General features: G+C 44.7%; 1 protein-coding gene across 1 annotated transcript; it reads left to right on the forward strand.

The window, feature by feature from the left end:
• Positions 1–200: 200 nt before the first annotated feature.
• On the forward strand, positions 201–23,870 carry LOC133615994 (sorbitol dehydrogenase-like). The gene is made up of 9 exons (XM_061974953.2): positions 201–782; positions 870–903; positions 3,163–3,327; positions 3,404–3,563; positions 3,660–3,778; positions 19,718–19,789; positions 20,869–21,047; positions 23,057–23,178; positions 23,319–23,870. Exons 1-9 carry the CDS (start codon positions 609–611, stop codon positions 23,482–23,484), a joined length of 1,191 nt encoding a protein of 396 aa, XP_061830937.1. The 5' UTR covers positions 201–608; the 3' UTR covers positions 23,485–23,870.
• The last annotated feature ends 161 nt before the right edge of the window (positions 23,871–24,031 follow it).

Genomic DNA, 24,031 nt, shown 5'->3' on the forward strand with positions numbered 1-24,031 from the left:
CGTTATTGGGTTCTATAATATTTCATGCAGTTGACAAAAATATTTGTTGGTTAATTGATAAAGTGTAAAAAAAAAATTATACTATATATATTTCATTTTTATTTTATTTTAATATATGCGTGGCGCAGTGGAAGAGTGGCCGTGCGCGACCCGAGGGTCCCTGGTTCAATACCCACCTAGTACCAACCTCGTCATGTCCGTTGTATCCTGAGCAAGACACTTCACCCAGTGTGTGAATGTGTGTGTGAATGGGTAAATGTGGAAGTAGTATCAAAGCGCTTTGAGTACCTTGAAGGTAGAAAAGCGCTATACAAGTACAACCCATTTATCATTTATATAGTTTATCTCCCTCGTCGAAAATCTTTGGTGTGGTCCGACTGGACGCGATAACCCAACCTCATTTTTTGGGGGAGTATTAGCAAGTATATCGAACAGCATGGAGATAAAACTGGTATTGATTTCATGATATATAAGAACATGTTCTATTGATAGTTAAGATATGAGTGTATAGTGATGTTGATTTTGAAAGCGCCTTTTATTTAACATAAAGTCGTCCACCCCTAATGAGTGGACTATGCCGAGCAGGTTGAGCCAATGGCGTATTTGTTATGGTACCAACCCAAACAGGCCTGGGATGTACTTTTGACAATCAGCAGCATGACATTAGTAACCCAGCAGCACATCCACTCTCTTCAACGTCGCTTCTTTCCACGCTTTTGACGACTGTCATGGAGTTGAACAATCTCTCCGTGGTGCTACATTCTAAGGGAGACCTCAGACTGGTACGCGCTCCCACATAAAAAATAACGAATATTGTGATTTAGGTGTGTATGTGCAGGGGATCGATAAATATTTGCTCTTGTCCCCAGGAAACGCGACCTGTCCCCAAGCCAGGGCCAAATGGTACGAATTACACTTTTTTTTTTTCATTAACCATCTTTCTGACGGTAGTTTACCACTCACGCGTCACCAAAATTCTGACTTTCAACTAGGGCTGGGCGATATGGCCTTTTATTAATATCTCGATATTTTTAAGCCATATCACAATACACGATATATATCTCTATATTTTGCCTTAGCCTTGAATAAACACTAGATGCATATAATCACAGCAGTATGATGATTCTATGTGTCTACATAAAAACATTCTTCTTCATACTGCATTCATATATGCTCATTTTAAACGTTCATGCAGAGAGAGAAACCACAATTAAGTAAATTTACCAAAACTGTATTTATTAAACAGTTATTAAGCAGTGGCACAAACATTCATGTCATTTCAACAGAAAAGTGCAAGATTGTCAGAGACATTTTAAAACAAGCTATTAGTGCACTTTTGTGCATGATGTCACTAAGATGACATATCAAAACAACACTAAATTAAAGTGCACTTTTTTCACAAGATATTTCAATGACTGTCAAATAAAAATGAGCTGCATAATAGGAAATCAAATAGTGTATGTCCTTTGCTATGTGGTAGGTTACTACGGACGTTATTAAATTCTGTTGACTATTTTTTTCATACGATCTGGAAATGGTTGCTTTGCATTTTGTGGGTGTGGCACCGAACGGAGATGTTGACATGCATTTTCAAGCACTTTTCATTCTCTAGCGGGTGACTTTTCAAATGATGCTACACATTAGTAGTAGGTGCTACTTTTTCTAACAACGCTTTTGTCGCACACTTGTTCGACATATTCCTGTTTGAAGCCAAACCACCGCCAGACGATGGACCCCGTGCTGTTTTTCTTAGGAATTAATTTTTCCTTCATTTGTTACCAGATTTGCACCTTCTTTCTCTCGTATTACCACTCCCCTAGCATCACAGCTAATGTTACCCATGCTGCTACCTCTCATGCGAGGGCGTATGACGCGACAGTATGTGACGTATGTAAGAAGGTGCGCTTGTCTGTGAGAAGGAGAGACAAGAAAGAGTGAGAAGAGCCTGTAGTGTAATGCCAGCAGCTAAAGGCAACTGCGTGAGAACATATACTCGAATATCACGATATAGTCATTTTCTATATCGCACAGAGACAAACCTGCGATATATCGAGTATATTGATATATCGCCCAGCCCTACTTTCAACATTTTTATTAGGAAATACATATTCACGGTCAACGTTTTAGTTGTTTTAGACATATTAATAATGTCAGTCATTAATGTTACATTTATACAAGTCAACCTGTCCAAAAAGGAGTGCACTAGTAGGGAGAAGCAGCTGCATGCACTTTTCCATCTACTACTGACAATTACTGGGAATTTAAATGATCTGTTCCAGGGCCAAACTGTTGCTTCTTAATTCTTTATATGGTTGTTTCTTGCCACATGCTTCAAATTGTGCAGCTTCACTACAGCACAGATTTTTTGGGGGATGTGTTTAAAGTTTAAATTAAGTAATTTCAAACATACTAAAGGCTAAATAATCTAATAATACAGAAATACAACAGTACTATGGCCATGAGGGGAGACCAAACCAATCAGAGCGTGCGGTTCAATATCATCACCACTGATTGGCTCAGCCTCAGGGAGCATTACTGTATTGAATTAAAAAGACTGTGAAGGTGAATAAAGAATGCAATTTAATTTGTAGAGGACTTTCATAATGGTTAAAACCTTATTTAAAAGACCGTAAACAGTTTTTTATTCTTTAGCTGTGAAATTATTTAACTTCGAAGAAATGAATGTATCGTGGTCATGCCTGGATCCCATTAACCGCGATACATGATAGGTTGATTGGCAACACTAAATTGGCCCTAGTGTGTGAATGTGAGTGTGAATGTTGTCTATCTGTGTTGGCCTTGCGATGAGGTGGCGACTTGTCCAGGGTGTACCCCGCCTTCTGCCCGAATGCAGCTGAGATAGGCTCCAGCGCCCCCGCGACCCCGAACGAGACAAGCGGTAGAAAATAGATGGATGGAAATGAGGGATGACTGTATTTGTCTTTGAAGAAATAGCCACACAAAAACAAAGTTAATCCAGTGACGCTAACCGGATTGTAGATCTTTCTACCCATGACGTCACGCTTTGTACAACATTTAAGTCATATTTTTTCCGAAAAAGCTTAGGCTGAATATCTATTGGTTCACATTTGGAGGTTGCACTTGCACAATACTGTATACTGAAGCGATTCTAACAATGGCGGTTTTGTGCTTTGACTTCAGAGGTTTTGCTTCAGATGCACTCTGTTGGCATCTGCGGCTCAGATGTCCACTACTGGCAGCACGGCAGCATCGGAGACGTTGTGCTCACAAAGCCGATGGTGTTGGGACACGAGGCAGCGGGTCAGGTGATAAAAGTCGGCTCGGCGGTCAAACACCTTCAAGTGGGTGAGTGAGCTGAAATACTCCTGCAAATTCTGTGTAACGCCACACATCTCTATTTGTCATCCTCATTATTTTTCAGGCGACCGAGTTGCCATCGAGCCAGGTGTGCCCCGAGAGATAGATGAGTTTTTCAAAAACGGACGCTACAATTTGTCTCCCACCATCTTTTTCTGTGCCACCCCGCCCGATGATGGCAACCTGTGCAGATACTACACACACAATGCCAACTTCTGCTACAAGTAACCGCTAAAATGGCCTAACAATGCTCCTGTGGTCTAAATGCAACGCTATTACTTAAACTTTGCTACACATCCTTCTTTTTTTCTCCTCTTCAGGTTGCCTGATAATGTGACATTTGAGGAGGGTGCTTTGATCGAACCGCTGTCTGTGGGCATCCACGCATGTCGCAGGGCCGGCATGACCCTCGGCAGCACCGTACTCATCTGTGGCGCAGGTACAACAATCATCATAACAAGTCACTCACTAGTTTTTCTGGCAATAGTCCATCCCGTAGCATAGGGTTATCATATTAAATAGTTTGACTGGATCATGCCAGCACTTGTAAGGAATCCAGTTTGACATTTAGTGGGGGTTATTAAAAAATACCTGCTTAAAGGAAGTAGCTGTTTCTTTGGGCAGGCATTAGCCAAAAGGGGACTCGCAAATAACTTGTTAACAGAAACAGTCTGACTCATCATTGTGGTAATCTGAAATTTCCTTGCTCAGTTCTGTTGTTGTCTGCACACCATGTTCACTCTCTCTCTCGTCCACAGTATGGAGTGCAGCTGGCGCAAGGCAGCAGCACACACCTGACGTAGATTAGAAGCAGCCTATTTAACCTGGCTGCTGACGGCCTGTGAGCGCCGGAACTTTGTCACTGCTTGCAAACCTGTTGATATTGCCAGAGAACTCACTAGTTCATCGTGTACCATTCATCTAAGGTTTGCCTGTATTTTTCCTAGCCTTGTCTAGCGTCTTTAGTTTGTACTTTGTCCTTATATTAACTTCTTTCATGAAGTATGTTTTCCTAGCCTTGTCTAGCGTTTTTTGTTTGTACTTTTGTCCTTATATTAACTTCTTTCATGAAGTATTTTTCCTAGCCTTGTCTAGCGCTTTTAGTTTGGTGTGTTATCTACCATCACCTTTGTTTTGTTACTTTGTGCTTCCTCCTAAATAAAAGGAAGAACAATTGTACACAACACGTCTCTGCATCCTTGGGATCCACTCCACCAAATCCTAACAGAAAAGTTCCGGCCATACTATGGAACCCGCAGAGACAGATGCCTGGAAAAGAGCATTGCAAGGCCAGGCTCAACGAATCAACCAGCAGGGGGACCAGCTAGACCACCTGAGCCGAGGTCTACAGGGACTGTCGGAGCGTCAAGACACCATGTTGGAGCGAGTCAATATGCTGCTAGCCACCGTCGTACCCACCTCGACCACCGTGCCCGACCAGGCATCCACCCAACCTACACAACCCGCCAGTACCAGCAACATGCGGCTATCCCGACCCGAACGTTTTTCCGGAGAAAAGGAAGATGTAAGACAATTCCTGACGCAGTGTGAACTACATTTTGAACTAAACGCTTCCGCTTTCACCTCTGAGCGGGCTAAGGTAGCGTTTGTCATCTCCCACCTGTCAGGCCGTGCTGGCACCTGGGCGACTGCAGAATGGAACCGTCAGACCGCCTCCAGCTCCACGTATGCAAACTTTTCCAAATCCTTGAGGCAGATCTTCCAACGACGACTCCCAGGTAGAGAGGCAGCTAGATCCCTTTTCCGGCTGCAACAGGGTTCACGACGGGTCGCAGATTACGCGATCGAGTTCCGCACCATGGCCGCCGACTGTGACTGGGGTCCCGCGGCGCTGTTGGACGCCTTCTACCTGGGTCTCGCGGACGAGATCCGTCACATGATGATCCCGCTGTCACTTCCGACGAATCTGGATGATCTCATCGAGCTGGCGGTGCAGATCGATTTCCGCCTATTGGAAGAGAGGAGGGATCGACGAGGGAGACAAGCCCCACCTAGCAGCCAATCAGCGCCTGCTAGACCTGCCATCTGCATGACGGAGCATCTCGTTCCCGAAGACACCTCTCCTTCGTGGCAGATAGATGAGCCGATGCAACTGGGAGGTCGCCGACTCACCACCGCCGAGAGGGAACGCCGCTTTCGCCTCAAACTCTGCCTATACTGTGGGGCCGCTGATCATCTCATCTCCCACTGTAAGGAACTACCGCGCCCCGCCGCACGGCCACGAGTGCGCCCTCACTCGCCAGAGGACACGTCCACCAGAGGTCGCCGTTCTCCTTCGTTGGCCGCAGGCAGAATGCAACTAAAAGGTACTCTTTCTTGGCCTAACCAACAAATAGACATTTGCGCTCTCATTGACTCAGGAGCAGATGATAACTTTTTGGATTTTGAGTTCATGAGACTTCATAAGATTCCTGTTGTAAAACTGTTTGTGCCCAAGAGGGTGTATTCTCTTGATGGGCGCCTATTAGCCAGCATAACCCACCAGACCCTGCCAATCAACCTGCGCTTGTCTGGTAATCATTGTGAGAAAATATTTTTTTTTATTGTGCCATCACGGTCCGCGCCCGTCATTCTGGGGATCACCTGGTTACATAAGCATAACCCGCACATAGACTGGCCTCGTTCGGCCATTATTAATTGGAGTGTGACCTGCCACACACATTGTCTTCGTTCCGCAGCAGGATCTCACACACCGCCACCTACCGCCGTTATAGAGAACATAGACTTGACAAACGTGCCCACAAACTACCATGACTTAAGAGCGGTGTTTAGCAAGGATAGAGCACTCTCACTTCCCCCCCACCGACCCTACGATTGTGGTATCGATTTGCTAGCCGGAGCGGCTTTACCATCGACCCGTTTGTACAAGGTGTCTAACACCGAACTCAAAGCACTAGAAGAATACATAAACACATCAATAGCTGCGGGCCTCATTCGCCCTTCGACCGCACCGGTAGCCGCCGGATTTTTTTTCGTCGAAAAGAAGGACAAGTCCCTACGGCCTTGTATAGACTACCGTGCTCTTAATCAGATTACTGTCAAGAATAAGTATCCTCTTCCACTCCTTGATTCTGCTTTTACTCCCTTACAGTCCGCAAAGTTTTTTACTAAACTCGATCTACGTAACGCGTACCATCTAGTTCGCATCCGAGAGGGGGATGAATGGAAGACCGCATTCAACACTCCTCTCGGACATTTTGAGTATCTTGTCATGCCTTTTGGACTTACTAATGCACCTGGCGTTTTTCAGGGCTTCATTAACGATATTTTTCGGGACATGACAGGTCGGTTTCTCTTCGTTTACCTGGACGATATATTAATTTATTCATCGACATTTGACGAACATGTACAGCAGGTTCGGTTGGTCCTTCAACGATTGCTCGAAAATAAACTGTTCGTGAAGGCGGAGAAATGCGAGTTTCACTCATCCTCCATTCCCTTTTTAGGATTTATCATTGAGGAGGGTAGACTCAGACCAGACCTCGCTAAAGTCAAAGCAGTAGTAGACTGGCCCACTCCGGTGTCCAAGAAGCACCTTCAGAGATTCTTGGGCTTCTCTAATTTTTATCGGCGATTTATTCGCAATTTTAGTCGCGTCGCTGAGCCACTTACAAGGCTAACCTCTACTAAAGTTCCGTTTGAATGGACACCCGAAGCCAATTCCGCGTTCTTGAGGCTGAAGAGATTGTTTACTTCGGCTCCTGTGCTTTGTTACCCTGACCGTTCTCTCCAATTTTTTGTTGAGGTGGACGCTTCTGATTCAGGTGTAGGGGCCGTACTCTCACAGCAATCTACCACCGACCAGAAGTTGCACCCCTGTGCTCTCTTCTCTCGTCGCCTATCCCCTGCTGAAAAAAATTATGACATTGGCAACAGGGAGCTTCTGGCGGTCATCTTGGCCCTTCAGGAGTGGAGACATTGGCTGGAAGGGGCGGAGCTACCATTCATCATCTTCACGGACCACAAGAACCTGTCCTACTTAAGGACCGCACAGAGACTGAACCCCCGCCAAGCCAGGTGGGCACTTTTTCTGACCCGTTTTAACTTTATTATCACTTTCCGACCTGGTTCTCAGAATGGGAAACCCGATGCCCTTTCCCGTCTCTACTCTTCGTCTCTTGAGGATTCCTCACCTGAACCAATTGTTCCCCATACCCACATCATTGGGGGACTCCAGTGGGACATCGAGCGGCAAGTCTTGGAGGCCCTAAAGTCGGACACATCTCCTCGGGGCTGCCCACCAGGTCGGTTGTTTGTGGTTCCTCGGCTCCGTTCCAGCGTTCTGGATTGGGCACATGGGTCAAAGATCGCTTGCCATCCAGGTACTCGTCGCACCAGTTTTGTCCTCTCCCAGCGTTTTTGGTGGCCATCCATTCTGGCAGATACGAAGGCGTTTGTGGCAGCATGTCGGTCCTGCTCCCGGAACAAGGCATCCCACCAGGCCCCAGCAGGACTGTTACACCCTTTACCCATCCCCTCCCGCCCGTGGTCACACATAGCGGTGGACTTTGTCACAGGACTTCCCCCCTCTGAAGGAAATGACACTGTCTTGACCATTGTGGACCGGTTCTCGAAAATGGCCCACTTCGTGGCCCTCCCCAAACTGCCTTCGGCTCTTGAAACAGCCCAACTATTAGTGCTCCACGCTTTCCGGCTGCACGGCATCCCCGCTGATGTGGTATCCGACAGAGGGCCACAGTTTTCCTCGGCTGTCTGGAGGGCATTCTGCAAGTCCCTGGGGGCCTCCCCTAGCCTATCCTCCGGCTACCACCCACAGAGCAATGGACAGACCGAGCGGACCAACCAAGACCTGGAGGCGGCCATCCGGTGCACTTGTCATCGGCAACCCTCAACCTGGTCTGAGAATCTCCCATGGATAGAATACGCTCACAATTCCCTCATTAGCTCCGCCACCAACCTGTCTCCATTTCACGTCGCCTATGGTTTCCAACCCCCTGTTTTTCCTTCTACCCAACCCAATGCCGACGTACCATCCGTAACGGCACACCTGCGTCGGGCTCACCAGGCTTGGCGCAACACCAGGGCGGCGTTAAAAAGAACATCGGCCAGGAACCAACTCTTAGCCAACCGCCATCGCACACCAGCCCCACACTACCAGTTGGGACAGAAGGTCTGGTTGTCGTCCCGGGACCTACCATTGGCCACCGACTCTAGGAAACTGGCTCCCAGGTTCATTGGACCATTCCCCATTATCAAGATCATCAACCGTGTTGCAGTCAAGCTCCGTCTCCCAAGATCTCTCAAATGCCATCCTGTCTTTCACGTGTCTCGCATCAAGCCTGTCGCATCCAGCCCGCTCAGTCCTCCTGAGGTACCGCCTCCTCCACCCAGGCTGGTTGAGGGTCACCCAGCGTTTACAGTAAACACCATCTTGGATGTGAGAAGAAGGGGCAGGGGATTCCAATACCTGGTAGACTGGGAGGGGTACGGCCCGGAGGAGCGGTCATGGATTTCAAGATCGCTTATTATTGACAAAGACTTGATCAAGGATTTTTACATTCGATTCCCAGACAAGCCAGGTAGGCCGCCAGGAGGCGTCCGTTGAAGGGGGGGGTACTGTGGTAATCTGAAATTTCCTTGCTCAGTTCTGTTGTTGTCTGCACACCATGTTCACTCTCTCTCTCGTCCACAGTATGGAGTGCAGCTGGCGCAAGGCAGCAGCACACACCTGACGTAGATTAGAAGCAGCCTATTTAACCTGGCTGCTGACGGCCTGTGAGCGCCGGAACTTTGTCACTGCTTGCAAACCTGTTGATATTGCCAGAGAACTCACTAGTTCATCGTGTACCATTCATCTAAGGTTTGCCTGTATTTTTCCTAGCCTTGTCTAGCGTCTTTAGTTTGTACTTTGTCCTTATATTAACTTCTTTCATGAAGTATGTTTTCCTAGCCTTGTCTAGCGTTTTTTGTTTGTACTTTTGTCCTTATATTAACTTCTTTCATGAAGTATTTTTCCTAGCCTTGTCTAGCGCTTTTAGTTTGGTGTGTTATCTACCATCACCTTTGTTTTGTTACTTTGTGCTTCCTCCTAAATAAAAGGAAGAACAATTGTACACAACACGTCTCTGCATCCTTGGGATCCACTCCACCAAATCCTAACAATCATACAATAAATGGCACTATAACCATCACACAGCAACTTAGCACACACACACACACAGGGCTACTTTTTGAATTTTTTGATTGAGTTTCGTTTATTTCGAACATAACAACACTTGCAATATAATACATCACACATAAGTTCATATAATTTCTCTTTACAACATGCCCGAAAAGGAGTAGGAAGAAGCAAAGCTTAATTAACCCTACCCATTTCCCACTGCAGAGGATTTACAAATACATATGCTCCTTCACGGTCTTCTTTTTGTAACACAATTAGATTTAGATTTATTGGTCCCTGTTGGGGAAATTCATTTTCACTGCCGTACATTCAAACAATAAACATTACACATCACAAAACAAAAATAACAAAAATACATCATACATGACCAACACATTTATATGCTTGTCAGACAGTTCGGCCGGGCTAGCTGTTAAGGGCGGCTATAGCTGCAGGGGTCAGGCTTTTCCTGAGGCGGGCCCTCCGGAATTTGATGGTTCTGTACCTGCGCCCTGATGGTAGTGGGATTATGTATTGGTGTAGTGGGTGACTGATATCCTGGACTATCGTTTTTGCCAGTCGAGTGATGGACCTGTGGTTTAAATCTGAAATGTTGGGTGTGGGTAGGCCGATGATTTTAGCTGCAATGTTTGTAATGCGTGTGAGTTTGGTCTGGAAGGTTACAGAAAGCATGATGAAAAAACATGTGGAAAAGTACATAAGGATGGGTTGAACAATGCTTTGGTAAAGTAATAACAGGAGATGAGGTGCAACGTATAGTCCTTTAAGTTTTCGGATGGCTGACAGTCTTGTTTACTTCTTTTTTGAATGTCCGTGGTGTGCTGATCAAAAGTGAGTTTATTGTCCAAGGTTACGCCCAAGTATTTAAAAGTGCATCAGTGAATGATTCTACAGCAGTTCACTCAATAGATAATTAAGTCGGTCATGATTAACCTACTGAGATGAAGAATAACTAGTTTTCAATAAGGTTGAAGGTATTTCTCACAATTTGTCACAGTCTCTGTGTCTGTCTCTGTGTGTGTCTTTGGGAGAGTGGGCGTGTTTTGGGCGTAGGCTTGGCTCCTGCTCTCAGCCTGGCACAGCTTATCCCAGCACCTTAATCACTCACCTGCCTGCCATCAACTTATCACCTGCAGCCTACAAATGTTTGGACTTCACTTGGCGCGATCGCCAGATCGTTTCACCTTTCTACATGTGGTAACGCTTCTTGCCCGTTTGTTCTAGAATACTAGCACTTTTGATATTCTTGCGAATCTGCCATTTTTGTGTTTTTTGGCTCGTCATTCTACCCCTGTTTTTTCCTCGGCCTTCAGTTCCCTACCCGCCATGTGTGCCTGCCTCAGCCTGCTCTCCTGGACTGCAAAGCCAAAGACTACAAGCTCCCTCCATTCCCTCTGGTTTTATTAATAATAACCCTTGAACATTAATTCTGCTTGTCTTTTCTGCATTTGGGTCCACCAGTTTTACCAACCGTGACAGAACGATCTGGCCCTTTCAATGGATCCAGCAGATTTTGACCGTGTGAGAGAGGCCCTTGCCAATCAAGGACAGCGTTTGGGAAACCATGACCAACCACTACAGAAACTTATTGACCAGATGTCACGCGTTTCCACCCAGCTCACCACTCTCATCAATCAACAAGCTCAACCACAACCCGAACCACCTGCATCACCTGCACCCCCTGCTGTCCCTGCTGCAGAGCCACACACCCCCCCGCCTGATAAGTACTCTGGCAATCCTAGCACTTGTCGTGAATTTTTAAGTCAGATCCAGCTTGCTTTTGATGCTCAGCCCTCTCGCTTTGGCCGTGAGGCAGCCAAAATCGCTTACGTAGCCAACCTGCTACAGGAGCCCCCTTTGAGTTATTTCAATGCCCTTCGTGAGCAAGGATCCCCTGCAGTCCAGTCCTTTGCTGCACTATCTACAGAACTGAAGCGGGTCTACGACCACCCCATACGAGGGCAGCAAGCAGGTCAGCAGTTGTTGCGACTTCGTCAAGGGAAAAGCTCAGTAAGAGAATTTGCCTGTGAATTCCGGTCTCTAGCTGTGGAGTCTGGCTGGAATGACAAGGCCCTTCTCACTGCTTTCCAGAATGGGCTTAGTCGGGTCATTGGAAGGGAGATTGCTCTGAGGAATGAGCAGCTGTCCCTAGACAAAGCTATTACTGCAGCTATCAACATCTCTGAGCAGATGGCCCAGTAGCAAGCTGACCCCGTTCCTTGCAGGTCATCGGAACCCCCCAGACCCCGAAAAAGTTCGAGCTGTGGTGGACTGGCCTCAACCAACCTCAGTTAAACGTCTCCAGGGCTTTCTTGGCTTTGCAAACTTTTTATCGCCGGTTCATCCATCAAGTGGTCGCACCCCTCACAAGACTCACATCTCCGTCTGTCCCATTCACTTGGACAACAGAGGCTGAGGCAGCTTTCAAGGAGCTTAAGAGACGTTTTACCACAGCCCCTGTCCTGATTCATCCTGACTCCTCACGCCAGTTCATCTTGGAAGTTGATACCTCAAAGTCTGGAGTGGGGGCAGTACTATCCCAGCGTTCTGCCAAGGACCAGAAGCTCCATCCTTGTGCGTTCTTCTCATATCGGTTAGAACCTGCTGAGCGCAATTATGATGTAGGTAACAGGGAGCTGCTGGCTGTCAAACTCGCTCTGGAAGAATGGAGGCACTGGCTTGAGGGAGCAGAACACCCATTCATCATCTGGACAGACCATAAAAACCTGACCTACATTCAGTCTGCCAAGCGCCTCAACTCCCGTCAGGCCCGGTGGGGCTTTGTTTTTTGGTCGATTTCGCTTCACACTGACCTACCGTCCAGGATCCCGCAACGTCAAGCCGGATGCCCTGTCACGTCAGTTCATTTCTGAGGGTCCCACCAGTCCTGAGCCTATCCTTCCGGCGTCTTGTGTGGTGGCCGCAGTGACTTGGGAGATTGAGTCGGTGATCCGAAGGGCTCAGCAAGACCAACCAGACCCGGGTAATGGTCCTCATAACCGCCTCTTTGTGCCTGACGCTGTACGTTCACAGGTTCTTCTGTGGGCACACACTTCCCTGTTTGCCTGCCACCCAGGAGTTGGCCGCACCATGACTCTCCTCAAGCAACACTTTTGGTGGCCTACCATGGATGCTGATACCCGTGCCTTCGTGTGTGCCTGTACTGTGTATGCCCGTGAAAAATCCTCCAATCGACCACCTGCTGGCCTACTCCATCCCTTGCCAGTCCCAAGCCGCCCCTGGTCTCATATTTCACTGGACTTTGTCACTGGCCTCCCGCCTTCTCAGGGAAATTCTGTTATCCTCACTATAGTGGACATATTTTCCAAATCAGTGCATTTCGTGGCTCTACCCAAACGCCCCATGTCCCTGGAAACAGTCAACCTCATGGTCCAGCATGTGTTCCGTCTGCATGGAATTCCTTCAGATGTGGTCTCGGATAGAGGGCCTCAGTTTATTTCGGAGGTTTGGAAGGCTTTCTGTCGGGCCATTGGAGCCACTGTGAGTCTGACTTCGGGTTATCACCCTCAGTCTAATGGGCAAACGGAACGGGCAAATCAAGACCTAGAAGCGGCCCTCCGATGTGTCGTTGCTAAGAACCCCTCCTTCTGGAGCACCCACCTGGTATGGGTTGAGTATGCCCACAACTCATTACCCTGTGCGGCTACGGGAGTGTCACCATTTGAGGTATTCTTAGGTTACCTCCCTCCGTTGTTTCCTGCTGAGGAGGATGACATCTCCGTACCTTCAGTCCAGGCTCAGATGCGGCGTGGACCGAAATCGTCGATATGCTGACCGACACCGAAGTCCGGCACCTGTATACCAGCCAGGTCAGCAGGTGTGGCTTTCCTCTAGAGACCTTCCTCTGAAGGTGGACTCAAAGAAACTTGCACCCCGGTATGTTGGCCCTTATGAAATAATTTCCATCATCAATCCAACAGTAGTTAAGTTCAAATTACCTGCACGCTGGAGGATCCATCCCACCTTCCATGTCTCCCAACTGAAGCCTGTTTCGACCAGCCCACTGTCTCCCCGATACGCACCCCCCCCCCCCCCCCCCCCCATGTCATCGACGATCACCCAGCCTACACGGTCCGGCGGCTGCTGGATGTGCGCCGTCGGGGTAGAGGTCTGCAATACCTGGTGGACTGGGAGGGGTATGGACCTGAGGAGCGTTGCTTGGTGCCCCGCAGCTTTATCCTGGACCCTTCCCTCATCTTGGCCTTTCACCGCAGTCACCCGGGCAAGCCTGGGGGATCGCCTGGAGGCGTTCCTTGAGGGGGGGGCACTGTCACAGCCTCTGTCTGTGTCTGTCTCTGTGTGGCTTTGGGAGAGTGGGCGTGTTTTGGGCGTAGGCTTGGCTCCAGCTCTCAGCCTGGCACAGCTGATCCCAGCACCCTAATCACTCACCACCTGCAGCCTACAAATGTTTGGACTTCACTCGGCGCGATCGCCAGATCGTTTCACCTTTCTACATGTGGTAACGCTTCTTGCCCGTTTGTTCTAGAATACTAGCACTTTTGATATTCTTGCGAATCTGCCATTTTTGTGTTTTTTGGCTCCTCATTCTACCCCTGTTTTTTCCTCTGCCTTCAGTTCCCTACCTGCCGTGTGTGCCTGCCTCTGCCTGCAAGCCTCTGCCTGCAAGCCTCTGCCTGCAAGCCTCTGCCTGCAAGCCTCTGCCTGCAAGCCTCTGCCTGCAAGCCTCTGCCTGCAAGCCTCTGCCTGCAAGCCTCTGCCTGCAAGCCTCTGCCTGCAAGCCTCAGTGTGCTCTCCTGGACTGCAAAGCCAAGTACTACAAGCACCCTCCTTTTCTTCTGGTTTTATTAATAACCCTTGAACATTAATTCTGCTTGTCTTTTCTGCATTTGGGTCCACCAGTTTTACCAACCGTGACACAATTCTTCTTCCTTGTACTTTGGAAGCACTTTTAAATTTGAACAGCCTCTTAAACTGGATCATAATAGTACATTGCTTAACTTCTTTGCTTAATCCATTCCATAATTTAATTCCACATACTGATATGCTAAATGTCTTAAGTGTTGTATGTGCATACAAATGTTTTAAGTTAGTTTTTCCTCTAAGATTATATTTCTCTTTTGTTGAGAATAATTGTTGTACTCTCTTGGGTAGCAGGTTTTAGTTGGCTTTGTACATCATTTTAGCTGTTTGCAAATTTACCTAATCGTGGAACTTCAATATTTTTGATTCAATAAAAGGGTTTGTATGTTCTCTATATTCAACATTATGTATTATTCTAACGTATCTTTTTTGTAACATGGTTCGTGAATGAAGTGCACTACTACTAGTGCTTTTACCACTTTTGTCTGTGCTAATACAGTGTAGTAACATTGCCTTCTTCATTGGATTTGGTTGTTAGCTATGTGTCCAACTCCAACCTGAAAAAGTGGATTGCACTTTGTCAGGCCCCTACCTTCACACCTGTACAGTTTAGGTGTACAGGTAGGCAGCCCCTTGACCACAATAAGGTGGAAATCGTTCAGGGGGGAAACTAAAGGATAAAAGTAAAATAAAGTATTCAACAACATTTATTTTAAAGGGCAACTGCACAAGCGCTTTTTGTGTTGTTCTCACTAGTTCCAGGTCCTATATGGCTGTTAGTGTCCCAACGTGTTGGAATACATACTTACACTTCTTCTGTGCAGGGGAGATGTATGATTTATGATCTAGAATAAACGTAGAGGGAGCAAGGAAGTGAAGAAGCAGCAGATCACTCGATGATATAAACATAGGCACAAAAGTGATCACTGCGCCACTATAAATAGTTTGTCTGCGTTAGCGTTTATAATAATAATACCATTAATACTTGGTTAATATTCAAGTCACAAAATGTAATTTGAATATTGTCAGAGCGTTTTGATTGGTTATTTATCCGATTTCATTGGCGGAATAGTGGAGCTCCCATTGGCTCCGCTGTAAGAGAGCGTTATAGAGCGTCAAAAATAAAATGTGTCCTCTTTACTTTCCCCCAGGTGTACACATATTACGATGTAGAACACGTTCAATACACACATTTTTGTTTTGGCGTCGCCTGTGAGAAATTCAACTTCCTCGTCTCACAAGGAAAAGCATCTGATTGGCTAACCCACACCCGCTTTCATATATGTACACTATAATAGGATACATTTCAAACTTGTCCCACCCATCTACAAGACAAAATTAAATCTGGTTGGATTTAATTTCTGACAACATTTTCATATCGTTTTTAGTCGTCGGGGCCGAGGGAAGGGGTCTGTGTTTCTGGGACTCACGAAGCATGACACAGCCATGGGACAGAGATGAGGGAAGATATTAATTCACCGTGTCCCTTTTTCAGCGGATTTCTCCGCTACTGCCAATAATTTTGGCAACTTTTAATTTTGTGAGTATGTTAAAATGTACTTTCTCAACTATAAAAACTTTGATTTGAGGGGGCCGAGCTTGCCAGCACACATCCAGTATGTTTTTCTTTTTTTATGCAGTCCAAATCGTAAATAAACGTAAATAAAAGTCAACTATGTCAACACTGCACCTGCACAAGCTATTACTACTGTAGCTGTTTAAAGTACATGATTAGAGTTAACTTAGTTATTTATTATCCTCCACTAGTAGTAGTAGTTGCCCTGTGTGTGTGTTTACCTACCTGGTACATGTTTATGTGTTCTGTCTCATGGGATTCAAGATTGCCACTATGTTGGGTACGAGGTAGGCGCACATTTAGACTGTACTTTGAAACACCTGCACTAGGCTGTGTGCGCGGTGAGTAACTTTTGCACCATTCCACCTCCATCTCCTGGCCATTGCTAGTCTTGTGCATTCGTGCCCCCTCCCATTTGCATGTCCCATTATTTCTGTTCTGTTGTTTTACTGCAATTTATCCGACTTTGTGTAATAGTTCCTGTTTCATTCGGAACACTTGTAAATGTATATTATTTTCAAGGTTGAAGCTGTCATTTACTTTCAAGAGGAGTGATTATATTATTTAAACTTCATTTTCATAAGCACACGGATGTAATCGCGTGTGAGTGAATGTGCACTGGGCTTGATTTTTTTATGATTTTAGGTCTTATTTCTACTTAGAGTGTTAATTCTAGTACTCTGCTACATGCATGTGTTTATGTGCATGGAATCATGCTGGGTCCCAGACCACCTCTGCCTTATTGTACTAAAAGAGGATGAGTGGGCCCTGCTTTGGCACGCATCAGTGCTCTCGCATGAGCTAAGCCGCTCTAAATATTGAATGTGCCGAGTTTTATGCTGCCGATTCCGATAACAATCATCCATGTTTGAGATTGGCCGATACGATCACAAGTTTTAACTGTATATTTTAAAAATATTGATGTGGTATGATATTACAAGTTTAACAATATCAACACAATATTTAGACTAGTTCTTTATTTCCTTGTATTACATACAATTGTTGGATCAAAACAAAGTCAATAGTACATAGTAACTAAACAAAAGCCAAAAATACTATCAATTACTTATTAAAATCCTTTGGTTTTTGCCTTCAAAGTCTTTTATTTCCAGAGAATTATTCCCTGAGTTTGTAAACATTAACAAAAACAACAACAAACATTTTAAAAAAAAAATAACAATATTGATTTAATCACTCCTGTATTAATCATATACGGATACCTCCAAAAACATGCACCTGGGGATAGGTTGATTGGCAACACACAAAAAATTGGCCCTAGTGTGTGAATGTGAATGTTGTCTGTGTTGGCCCTGCGATGAGGTGGCGACTTGTCCAGGGTGCACCCCGCCTTCCGCCCGAATGCAGCTGAGATAGGCTCCAGCACCCCCGCGACCCCGAAAGGGACAAGCGGTAGAAAATGGATGGATGGATGATACAATTTATGGATCGATCCGCTCTCCCCTTTACGTGTTGTGTACGGACTTTGACAATGCTGACACACCAACAGTTGTCATATTATCCTCTCTCTAGACTCGTTAATTTACTTGTTAATTTCCTGTTAATATCTGCTTGCTTTCTGCTACTATGTGGTCCCATCTACACTTTCTTAAGTTTTCCTATTTACTTATTTACTTTACTCCTTGTGTTTTTTTAAAGCTAGTTTGGCGGTTAGCTTAGTTATAAACATGTCTGCTCCTGGTTTGCCCTCGGTGTGTAACATCAAGGTTTCCCTCGGCTTGCCAATTACCTGTAGCGCTAGGAAAATGGTCAGTATGATGTCATCATTTAATTTGCATAACCGTTGATGCAAACATTCGACAAACCACGTTTACATATGAGTTGGGAAATTGTGTTAGATGTAAATATAAACGTAATACAATGATTTGCAAATCATTTTCAACCCATATTCAGTTGAATATGCAACAAAGACAACATATTTGATGTTCAAACTGATAAACTTTTTTTTTTTTTGCAAATAATCATTAACTTTAGAAATTGATGCCAGCAACATGTGACAAAGAAGTTGGGAAAGGTGGCAATAAATACTGATAAAGTTGAGGAATGCTCATCAAATACTTATTTGGAACATCCCACAGGTGAACAGGCTAATTGGGAACAGGTGGGTGCCATGATTGGGTATAAAAGTAGATTCCATGAAATGCTCAGTCATTCACAAACAAGGATGGGGCGAGGGTCACCACTTTGTCAACAAATGCGTGAGCAAATTGTTGAACAGTTTAAGAAAAACCTTTCTCAACCAGCTATTGCAAGGAATTTAGGGATTTCACCATCTACGGTCCATAATATCAAAGAATTCAGAGAATCTAGAGAAATCACTGCACGTAAGCAGCTAAGCTTGTGACCTTCGATCCCTCAGGCTGTACTGCATCAACAAGCGACATCAGTGTGTAAAGAATATCACCACATGGGGTCAGGAACACTTCAGAAACCCACTGTCAGTAACTACAGCTGGTCGCTACATCTGTAAGTGCATGTTAAAACTCTCCAATGCAAGGCGAAAACTATTTATCAACAACACCCAGAAACGTCGTCGGCTTCGCTGGCCCTGAGCTCATCTAAGATGGACTGATACAAAGTGGAAAAGTGTTCTGTGGTCTGACGAGTCCACATTTCAAATTGGTTTTGGAAACTGTGGACGTCGTGTCCTCCGGACCAAAGAGGAAAAGAACCATCCGGATTGTTATAGGCGCAAAGTTGAAAAGCCAGCATCTGTGATGGTATGGGGGTGCATTAGTGCCCAAGACATGGGTAACTTACACATCTGTGAAGGCGCCATTAATGCTGAAAGGTACATACAGGTTTTGGAGCAACATATGTTGCCATCCAAGCAACGTTACCATGGACGCCCCTGCTTATTTCAGCAAGACAATGCCAAGCCACGTGTTACATCAATGTGGCTTCATAGTAAAAGAGTGTGGGTACTAGACTGGCCTGCCTGTATTCCAGACCTGTCTCCCATTGAAAATGTGTGGCGCATTATGAAGCCTAAAATACCACAACGGAGAACCCCGGATTGTTGAACAACTTAAGCTGTACATCAAGCAAGAATGGGAAAGAATTCCACCTGAGAAGCTTAAAAAATGTGTCTCCTCAGTTCCCAAACATTTATTGAGTGTTGTTAAAAGAAAAGGGGATGTAACACAGTGGTGAACATGCCCTTTCCCAACTACTTTGGCACGCGTTGCAGCCATGAAATTCTAAGTTAATTATTATTTGCAAAAAAAAAAAAAAAGTTTATGAGTTTGAACATCAAGTATCTTGTCTTTGTAGTGCATTCAAGTGAATATGGGTTGAAAAGGATTTGCAAATCATTGTATTCCGTTTATATTTACATCTAACACAATTTCCCAACTCATATGGAAACGGGGTTTGTAAAATACCCTAGGTGTGGCGGATTTTACCTTGTCATGGCGATCAGTTACACAAAGGGAACCCTGAACATGTTTAATGTCATGCTCCAGTGATAATGTTACATTATAATGATACTTTGATACAGTTTTCTATGCCATTAGGAAGGCGATTATTATTATAATTTGGGAGTGGCTCCACACTGTGTATGGGGACACACAATTAGCTACTGCGAGCCGCTTGCAGCTGGGGGACTAAAAATACATATAAATACAGTCCTTGTGATCAGCAGTAAAAGACATTTATCGGCAATGGCGATCACATACTGTTTCAACCGATGCTGATCAGTGGCTGATCGATTAGCACATCCCTACTAAAGAGAGAAAGCTTGTGCTCGTGTGCTAATTACGTTTTTTCTTATTCTACAGGACCAATTGGCTTAGTCTGTCTGCTTGTGGCCAAAGCAATGGGAGCTGCACAGGTTGTCATTACAGGCAGAGGTGGGTAATAACGCGCTACATTTACTCAGTTACATCTACTTGAGTAACTTTTGGGATAAATTGTACTTCTAGAGTAGTTTTATTGCAACATACTTTTACAGAGAAGAAACGCTACTTTTACTCCGCTCCATTTATCTTCCTTCAGCTCGCTACTCGCTACTGATTTTTATCGATCTGTTAATGCACGCTTTTGTTTGTTTTGGTTTGTCCTTCAAAGTAGGATCTATCGCATGCCTGCGTTTCACCAATCAAACAGAGCCAGGCGGTCACATGATTAACTGCACATAAAGTTTCAGGGGCAAACAACAACAATCTTAAGCTTACATGAACTCAATGTCAAATTTGAGGAAGCACATCACGGTAAGTAACGTTAGTAGATATTTTGGCCATCACCGTAAGCTGATGTTAGCTTCCCTGCTATGAATCACTGTCAAATGTACATCGTGTGGGGACATTTATTAATCCACTGCAGCCTCATAGACAGACAGACAGACAGACACACACACACACACACACAGTCGCACACACACGCATAGAAACACCAATCAGAAGTGCACAGTGCATTCCCAGGTGCAGCCCACACCTATCAGTTTATGGTTTGCGTAAAGGCTATTTGTTATTTTCCTTTGTAATCTCTGCCTACTGAGCCTATGGGGCTGTTAAATTAATGTGGCTCAATTTGCCTTCATTTTTTTTATACTAATGTACTATTATTTAATATATATTATTGTTTTAGAGATATTCCTGGCTCTGAATTTGCTCATTGCTATTTTTATGTTTTTGTGCATTATTATTTGTTGCGTCATCATTAAAAAAACAGGTTACTCATCAGTTACTCAGTACTTGAGTAGTTTTTTCACAACATACTTTTTACTTTTACTCAAGTAAATATTTGGGTGAATACTCCTTACTTTTGAGTAATAAATATCTAAAGTAACAGTACTCTTACTTGAGTACAATTTCTGGCTACTCTACCCACCTCCGATTACAGGTGAACACCATCATCCTTGTAACAAAAAAAAACAACACACACACCAAGCTATTTTTTTTCTCTCTAACCGCCGCATTATCACACTCAGATCTGTTCCCCGAGCGTCTGGCCATGGCCAAGGAGTTGGGTGCCGACTTCCAGTTGGGGGTGAAGAGAGGGGATGGACCTCAGCAGTTGGCCAAGAGCGTCGAGGACATGCTGGGAGCTCAGCCGCACATCACCATTGAATGTAGTGGTGTTGAGAGCAGTATTCAAACTGCCATCTATGTAAGTACACCAAGTACTGCTTCTTGTGTAGATTACTACCGGAGTTTATGTCAACAACATGTCTAGATTGACCAACTCTTCAAATTTCGGTCCACTCTGTTCCTACTACTTAAGCAGACATTTATGACACATATGGTCGACCACTTCTGTCGACATAAAAGTGGTCGACATAAGATTTGTGGATCCATTGATGTGCGTTATAATATTGTCAACGTCGTCATTATTGCTTGTGTGTTTTTTCAAAAGTAGATTAGTGGTTATGTCAAAATAGAAGTGAAGTTTATTTTTAAAGCTTCAGCACAGGACCAGAAGTCATTTGTCAACCGTCGTTTGTATCCCCGTTTCCGCTACAAAGTCCCTAAGAACATTTCTGAGATTTTTAGCGACCAAAAGACAGATTTCTGCGTGTACAAAATAATTTCTTATCACCCATTCTCTTTATAGCTCTGTGAAAATGTCACAAGTAAATCTGCAATCAATAACTGTATTTGGTTATATCTACAACTGAACTGAATTATATTTATATAGCACTTTTCTCAAGTGACTCAAAGCGCTTTACATTGTGAAAACCCAATATCTAATTTACATTTTTAAACCAGTGTGGGTGGCACTGGGAGCAAGTGGGTAAAGTGTCTTGCCCAAGGACACAACGGCAGTGACTAGGATATTGGAAGCGGGGATCGAACCTGCAACCCTCAAGTTGCTGGCACGGCCGCTCTACCAACTGAGCTATACCGCCCCAACACCTTATGTTGACAGTCAATCCAAGGGGCGTCGACTCAAACAGGTTCCACACTCAATCCACTGTATTATTATTTACTCCGTAACCAATTTCACACTTCATCTATTTGATACTATAGTGTACACTCTTATTATCACACCAACTTCAACACCTTTGATGCAGGACTACATTCAAATTATTTTATAGTGATAAACCATCCATCACCATGATTAGGTAAGCCAGGGGTGTCCAAACTTGTCCTGCCGAGAGCCACCATTTCGACAATTTGTAATATTCTAAAACAAACAATTCAAAGTAGGTAGGCTGACCCAGGATCTCCACTGGATGTGTAACGGCAGCAGAAAATCGCCGTTCCGTGGCTGCGCTGTTATGCTGCCTTTAGGCCGTCTGGCAATCCGCACGGCTGTTCTGTTGCTGCTGAACAGCAACCCCGCAGAACGTCTCAAGCTTTGCCGTCCATCTATACTCCCAGGTGGGCGTCTATGACGGCACTCAATTGACTAGACTCATGGAAAAGACGACAGTTTTGCCTTGCACAACTACAACTTAATTTTTTTAGTATACGCAACAACACAACAGTAACATCGTCCCTGGCGAGCGTTGCACACACACACACACACACACACACACACACACACACATCTCATTCCACTCTTGCTAACCACTCCCCTGGGCTCCATATCAGCTGGTATTTGACATAGGCCCCTATATGGCTGCCAGGTATATGCCTGTAGTATGATTCTTACATTTTAGACCTCCAGAATCAATGTGTGAACGAGGTGAATTTACGTCTGTGAACCTTTGACAAGTGTAGAATATGATCCCCTTTGAAAACTGACATTTTTGAAATAAAATTATTTTATGTTTGTGCATGACTTTCTGTCCAGCACAAGCAGATTTTAGCTAAATTGATCCGCCATGTTGCAGACTACCGGCAAAAATAGCAGCTCAGCGTATATTTACAACAGGGATTCGGAATGGCATCGCTCCGCAGGGGGTGGAAACACATTGACTTGCGCATCCAGTGGAAATCCGGGGTAAGAAGTTATACAGTATATATTGTAAATAAATACTGCCTAGGGTATGTCAGCTTTGTGTTGTAGGTGACAAAGTGAGGTGCATAAAGTTTATCATTATTATTAACATTTCACCTCTTTTTGTTATGCCCTTTTGCTCTTTTTTGTTTAGTTTTATTTTAAGAATGTGCCAGAGGCTAATATAACAAGCTGCAGGCTGCCAAGTAAACTGCTTTTCTGTGCTGTACCAGGCGACACGCTCAGGAGGCGTGGTGGTGCTGGTAGGCCTTGGATCCGAAATGACTAATGTTCCCCTTGTCAACGCGGCCACCAGAGAAGTTGATATCAGAGGTGTCTTCCGCTACTGCAACACGTAGGTTAACAGATTATGTCGTGACGCTGCTTGTGTAAATCCTCTAATTTTTTTTTACCGCCTCCAATAATCCCACAATACTAATAAGCAAAGAGTGTGTCTCCAATAATCCATCAAATGCCTTGCTTAATGTGTTGTAGCTGGCCTATGGCAATTGCCATGTTGGCGTCAGGAAAGGTGAACGTGAAGCCTCTGGTCACTCACCGCTTCCCCCTGGAGCAGGCGGCCCAGGCTTTTGAGACCACACGTCAGAGCCTGGGGATAAAGGTCATGTTGAAGTGCGACCAGAATGACCAGAACCCTTAAAGTAACCAACACACTAAAGTGAAACTGTGGGGGACAGTTGAGTCACATTTTGTTTTTATCGTTAATTGAAGAAAAAACACAACTTTTGGTTTACTGAAATACCCGTAAGAGTTAATTTTGGGATTTTATGTGACCAATAATTACCTTGAATGTAATTTTACATCATGAAAAAAAATAGTGAGATGGACTTTTTTTTTTTCAATTTTGTCTTTAAACGCTGATTTTACACTTTTTAAAATATGTAATTAGTATGGTACGACACCACATGCATTGCTTAGTTGTTACCAGAAGGGGGAACCAGAGCATCAAATTACAATCTACACAGACTGTCAAGACTCTTTCCAACTACTTTACTGAACAAAATAAACAATTCAGTGAACCATTTACATTTTTATTATTTTGTAAAAAAGGTTAAAGCAGTTCAATATGTTCAAAAGATGGATGGATGGAACACCCTCGCCTTATACGTTGTGAAGATGACAAAATGAAAGCATCCTGCCGCAATAAACCATATAAACACCCCCTCTTTCAAATAATACCATCAACA

The sequence above is a fragment of the Nerophis lumbriciformis genome, linkage group LG15 (genome assembly GCF_033978685.3).
Source record: "Nerophis lumbriciformis linkage group LG15, RoL_Nlum_v2.1, whole genome shotgun sequence".
Lineage (NCBI taxonomy): Eukaryota > Metazoa > Chordata > Actinopteri > Syngnathiformes > Syngnathidae > Nerophis > Nerophis lumbriciformis.